At 50.9% G+C, this 6,521-nt stretch overlaps 1 protein-coding gene across 1 annotated transcript; it reads left to right on the top strand.

The window, feature by feature from the left end:
- Nucleotides 1-1,709: 1,709 nt before the first annotated feature.
- Nucleotides 1,710-6,410, top strand: ZNHIT1 (zinc finger HIT-type containing 1; the record flags this gene model as incomplete). The annotated part of the gene is made up of 4 exons (XM_036405823.2): nucleotides 1,710-1,988; nucleotides 3,447-3,526; nucleotides 4,250-4,418; nucleotides 5,458-6,410. Coding segments are annotated over 4 exons (536 nt in total), but the record flags the coding sequence as incomplete, so codon positions are not given.
- Between the last annotated feature and the right edge of the window lie 111 nt (nucleotides 6,411-6,521).

Consider the following 6,521-nt stretch of genomic DNA (forward strand, 5'->3'; position numbering starts at 1 on the left):
CCGGTGTCGGTTCGGGGGTCCCAGAGGGCTCTGAGGGTCTGGCGTTGGTTCGGGGGGTTCTGAGGGGGTCCCGGAGCTCTTTTGGGGGTCCCGGTGTTGATTTGGGGGGGTCCCGGGTTCGGTTCTGGGGTCCCAGGGTTGGTTTGGGGAGGTCCCGGGTTCGGTTCGGGGGTTTCTGAGCGGGTCGGGTTGTTGATTTTGAGGGGTCCCGAGGCCGGTTCGGGGGTCCTGGGTTGATTTAGGGGGTCCGGTGCTGATTTAGGGGGTCCCAGCGGGTCTCGGTACCGGTTCGGGGGTCCTGGTGCCCCAATTTGGGCGTCTCGGGGTCAGTTCAGGAATCCCAGTTTTGAAGAATTCTCCATTTTTAAGAATTTTTGATGGAAATTCCCCATTTTTGGGGGGTAAATTCCATCTTCTTGAGGGTAAATTTCGGATTTTTGGGGTTTTTTTGCCTGGTATTTCTGGGGGTAAATTCCCGTTTTTTGTGGCTAAATTGCCGATTTTTTTCGACATAAATGCCCGAGTATTTGGGCTAAATTCCCAATTTTTGGGAATTCCAGGTTTTATGTGGGAATTTTTGCTTTTCTGGGAGGGGGGAAATTCTTGGTTTTTCTCTGAAAATTCCCTTTTTTGTTTAGAAATTTTGGATTTTTTGGGGTTTTTTTGTTAATTCCCAGGGTTTTTTTCAGGAATTTTTGGGATTTTTTCAGAATCCCCCAATTTGGGATCCCCCCTGACCCATTTCCCCCCGTTTTTCCCCAGCCCGCGTTCCTGAGGGGTCCCCAGCGGGTCCAGGATGGCCTCACTCAGCCCTAGAAAAATCCCAATTTTTCAGGTTTTTTTTGTGGAAAATTCCGGATTTTTTTTCAGGAATTTCAGATTTTTTCGGGATTTTTTCAGAATCCCCCAATTTGGGGTCCCCCTGACCCATTTTCCCCCAGCCCGCGTTCCTGAGGGGGTCCCCGGCGGGTCCAGGATGGCCTCGCTCAGCCCCTAGAAAAATCTCGATTTTTGAGGGTTTTTTGTGGAAAATTCCGGAATTTTTTTCAGAAATTCCGGATTTTTTTGGGATTTTTTCAGAAATTCCAAATTTGGGGGGTCCCTGACCCATTTTCCCCCTGTTTTCCCCCAGCCCGCGTTCCTGAGGGGGGCTCCCCGGCGGGTCCTGGACGGGCTCAATCCACTCCAAATTTTGGGGGTTTTTTTGGAAAATTCCGGATTTTTTTTCAGAAATTCCGGATTTTTTCGGTGTTCCCGAATTCGGGGTCCCCCCTGACCCATTTTCCCCCCGGTTTTCCCCCAACCCGCGTTCCTGAGGGGGTCCCGGCGGGTCCAGGATGGCCTCGCTCAGCCCTAGAAAAATCTCGATTTTTGAGGTTTTTTTGTGAAAATTCCGAATTTTTTTTCAGAAATTCGGATTTTTTCGGTGTTCCCGAATTCGGGGTCCCCCTGACCCATTTTCCCCCAGCCCGCGTTCCTGAGGGGGTCCCCGGCGGGTCCAGGATGGCCTCACTCAGCCCTAGAAAAGTCCCGATTTTTGAGGGTTTTTTGTGGAAAATTCCGGATTTTTTCGGGATTTTTTCAGAATCCCCGAATTCGGGGTCCCCCTGACCCATTTTCCCCCGGTTTTCCCCACCCGCGTTCCTGAGGGGGTCCCCGGCGGGTCCTGGATGGCCTCACTCAGCCCTAGAAAAGTTCCGATTTTTGAGGGTTTTTTTTGTGGAAAATTCCGGATTTTTTTTCAGAAATTCCGGATTTTTTCGGTGTTCCCGAATTCGGGGTCCCCCCTGACCCGTTTTCCCCCCGTTTTCCCCCAGCCCGCGTTCCCGAGGGGGGTCCCCGGCGGGTCCTGGACGCTCCCGCCCGGCAGCGGCGGCTGCACCGGCAGCTGGAGGCGCTGGAGAACGACAACTTCGGGGACGACCCCCAGGCGGGGCTGCCCCGGCCCGGGAAACGCCTCCCGAACTTCAGCGACACCGCCGAGACCGGTACCGGAACCGGGGGGAACCGAACCGGGCCGGGACTGGGGGATTTGGGGGGTTTAAGGGGGATTTGGGGGGTTTTAAATGGGATTTGGGGGCTTCTGGGGGGTCTCAGTCTGGAAATGGCTCCCGAATTTCAGCGACACCGCCCGAGACGGTACCGGAACCGGGGGAACCGAAAGCTGGGACTGGGGGATTTGGGGGGTTTAAGGGGGATTTTGGGGGGTTTTAAATGGGATTTGGGAGCTTCTGGGGGGTCTCGGTCTGGGAAATGGCTGCCGAACTTCAGCGACACCGCCGAGATCGGTACCGGAACCCGGAACCAAAACCGGAACCGAACCGGGCCGGGATTGGGGGATTTGGGGGGTTTAAGGGGGTTTTTGGGGGTTTTTGGGGGGTTTGTGGTGTTTAAAAGGGTTTAGGGGGGTTTTAGGGCTCCCCAACTTCAGCGACACCACCGAGATTGGTTCCAGAATCCAGAACCAAAACCGGAACCAAACTGGGCCGGGATTGGGGCATTTGGAGGGGTTTAAAGGGGATTTTGGGGGATTTAAAGGGGATTTAGGGGGGGTTAAAGGGGATTTTGGGGGGTTTTGGGGCTCCCAAACTTCAGCAACACCGCTGAGACCAGGACCGGGACCCAGAACCAAAACTGGGCCGGGACTGGGGGATTTGGGGTTTAATTGGGATTTTGGGGGTTCAATGGGGATTTTGGGAGGGTTCAATGGGGATTTTGGGGGGTTTTTGGGATTTTGGGGCTCCCCAACTTCAGCGACACCACCGAGGACCGGAACCAGGACTGGGGGAACCGCGGGAATGGGGATTGGGGCTGGATTTGGGGCAGATTTTGGGACTGAATTCTGCATTTGGGGCTGGATTTTTGCATTTGAATTGGATTTTGGGAGTGAATTTTCAGCCTTCTCAGCTGAATTTGGGTCTGAATTCTGGATTTGGGGCTGGATTGGGGTTGGGGTGGATTTTAGATTTGGGATCAGATTTTCAGGGGAATTTGGGGCTGATTTTGGAGCTGAATTCTGAATTTTGGGGCTTAATTCTGAATTTTGGAGCTGAATTCTGAATTTTGGGGCTGGATTTGGAGCTGAATTCCAGATTTTAGGGCTGGATTTTGCATTTTTTGCTGAATTTTGGGGCTGATTTTGCAGCTGCATTCTGGATTCGGGATGGGATTTCGAGCTTGGATTTTGGGGTGGGATTTGGGCTGGATTTTGCAATTTTTGCTAAAATCAGGGCTGGTTTGGGGCTGAATTCTGCATTGGGGTTGGATTTGAGGCTGAAGTCCGGATTTTGGGGCTGAATTTTGCATTTTCAGCCGAATTTGGGGCTGAATTTTGGATTTTGTGGCTGGATTTGGGATGGATTTTCAGCTGAATTTGGGGCTGAAATTTCGGGGCTGATTTCTGAATTTTGGGGTTGGATTTTGGGCTGAATTTTGGGTTTCCCCAGGGAAGAAGAAGAAGAAAACTCGGGGGGGATCATTTCAAGCTGCGCTTCCGCAAAACTTCCAGGCCCTGCTGGAGGAACAGGTGGGGATGGGGAAATTTTGGGGGAATTTTGGGGGATTCTTTTTTATATTTTGGGGATTTGGGGGATTTTGGGATATTTTTGGGGGGATTTTTGAGGATTTTGGGGCAGTCAGAGGGGATTTTAGATGGTATAAAGGAGATTTTGGGGTGACTTTGGGAGATTTTTTCTTATATTTTTTGGGGATTTGGGGGTGATTTGAGGGAATTTGGGGAGAATTTGTGTAAATTTGGGGGCGGGGTTCAGGGTTGGATTTTGGGGCTGAATTTTAGAGCTGAATTCTGGATTTTGGGGCTGAATTTTTGATTTTGGGACCAATTTTGCATTTTTAACCTGGATTTGGGGCTGATTTTGGGTCTGAATTCTGGATTTTTGGACTTGATTTTGGGGCTGAATTTTAGAGCTGAATTCTGGATTTTGGGATGAATTTTGCATTTTTGGGGCTGAATTTTTGATTTTGGGGCCAAATTTTGCATTTTTAACCTGGATTTGGGGCTGATTTTGGGTCTGAATTCTCGATTTTGAGCTGATTTTGGATCTAAATTCTGGATTTTTGGACTTGATTTTGGGGCTGAATTTTTGATTTTAAGCTGGATTTGGGGCTGAATTTTGCGTTTTTTGCTGGATTTGGGGCTTATTTTGAGTCAGAATTCTGGATTTTGGGGCTGAATTTTTGCATTTTCAGCTGGATTTTGGGCCTGAGTTTTACATTTTAACCCCTTCAGAACCTGAGTGCAGCCGAGGGCCCCAATTACGTCTCGGCCGGGGCCGCCCCGTCCCGGCTGCCCCAGCGCCACTTCTGCGCCGTCTGCGGCTTCCCCTCGGGCTACACCTGCGTCACCTGCGGGGCCAGGTACTGCTGCACGCGCTGCCTGGGCACCACCAGGACACCAGGTACTGGGGGGCAAAAAAACGGGGAAAAAAACGGGGAAAAACGGTGAAAAAATTGGGAAAAAACGGCGAAAAAATGGGGGAAAAGCGGCCCAAAAATGGGGAAAAACGGCCCAAAAATGGGTTTGGGGACACACCTGTGTCACCTGTGGGGCTGCACACGCTGCCTGGACACCCACCAGGACACCAGGTAAGGATCCATCGTGAAAATGGGAAAAAATGGTGAAAAATGGAAAAAACGGTGAAAAAATAGGAAAAAAACGGCCAAAAAATTGAAATAAAACAGAAAAAAATGGAGAAAAAACCGAGGAAAAATGGGGGAAAAATGGGAAAATGGGGGAAAAACCAACAAAAGGGGAGAAAAACTGGGAAAAACAGCCAAAAATGGGAAAAACTGTGAAAAATTGGAGGAAATGGGAAAATAAATGGGAAAAAATCCCAGGAAAAATGGGGGAAACCGGGGGAAAATGGGAAAACCAGCAAAAATGGGAAAAACCCCAGGAAAACGGGAAATAACTGGGGCAAATTGGAAAAAGGGAGACAAAAAGGGAAAACTGGTGAAAAAATTGGGAAAAGCAGCCAAAAATGGAGGAAAATGGGAAAAAATGGGAAGAAACCCAGAAAAAAATGAGGAAAATGGAAAATGAGGAAACCAACAAAAATTAGGAAAAAAACCATGAAAAACAAGTGAAAAAAGGGGGAAAATGGTGAAAAAGTGGGGGGAAAACAGGAAAAATAGGAAAAATCTGAGGAAAATGGGACAAACAGGGAAAAAACTGGGAAAATAGGAAAAATTCCAGGAAAATGGGAAGAAAATGGGATAAAAGAAAAAAATTTGCTGTAAATGGGGAAAAAATGGGAAGAACTGTAAAAAAAAGAGAAAAAAAGTCAGGAAAATGGGGAAAAAATTGGGGAAAATGGGAAAATGGCAAAAGAATGGGAAATTCTCTGGGAATGTTACCTGAAGTTGGGACCCCCAGTTCTTGGAGGGGGCGGGCTCTCACCCTGCTGACCCCTGACCTTTCCCTTCCCTCCCCCGCAGGTGCCTGAAGTGGACGGTGTGACCCCGCCCCCAATATGGCTGATGTGGCCACGCCCACAAGATGGCTGCCATGATGCTACCACAAAATGGCCGCCGTGAGCGTGTCTTCTTTGGTCTCGCCCCTAAAATGGCTGCCGTGGCTCCACCCCCAAAATGGCTGCTATGACCCTGCCCACAACATGGCTGCTGTGATGCCGCCCCAAAATGGCCGCCCCAAAATGGCCGCCATGAGCGTATCTTGTTTGGTCCCGCCCCTAAAATGGCTGCCACGGCTCCACCCCCAACATGGCCACACCCCCAACATGGCTGCTATGGCCACACCCACAAAATGGCTGCCTTCGCCTCACCCAAAAAATGCCCACTGTGGTCCCACCCAAGATGGCTGCCATGACTCCACCCCCAACATGGCCACACCCCCAAAATGGCTGCTATGACCACACCCACAAAATGGCTGTCATGGCCCCACCCACAAGATGGGTGCCTTAGCTCGACCCCAAGATGGCTGCCTGCCATGGCCACAACCACAAAATGGCTGCCATGACTCCACCCCCAACATGGCCACACCCCCAACATGGCTGCCGTGGCCACACCCTCAAGATGGCCACCATGGGCTCACCCCAAGATGGCCACCATAGTTCAACCCCCAAAATGGCTGCCATGACTACAGCAACAAAATGGCTGCCGTGACCACAGCCCCAAAATGGCTGCCATGGTCTGATCCACAAAATGGCTGCCGTGACCACACCCCTAAGATGGCTGCCATGGCCGGATGCACAAAATGGCCACCATGACTCCACCCCAACATGGCCACACCCACAAAATGGCTGCCATAGCCCCACTCCCAAGATGGCGGCCATGACTATGCGCACAAAATGGCCGCCATGGCCCCTCCCACTCCCCAAGATGGCGGCCGGGCCCGGTTTGAACCAAAATCCGACTTTTTCCTACCAAAATCTTTGGGATCGACTTTATTTGGAGGGTGTGGGAGGAGCTACAGGAGAGGGGGCAGGGCCTGGGAAGGGGCGGGGGCCTGAGGAATAGAGGAAAATCCGGGAAAATCGGGA

Source organism: Molothrus ater, unplaced genomic scaffold (assembly GCF_012460135.2).
Source record: "Molothrus ater isolate BHLD 08-10-18 breed brown headed cowbird unplaced genomic scaffold, BPBGC_Mater_1.1 matUn_MA687, whole genome shotgun sequence".
NCBI lineage: Eukaryota > Metazoa > Chordata > Aves > Passeriformes > Icteridae > Molothrus > Molothrus ater.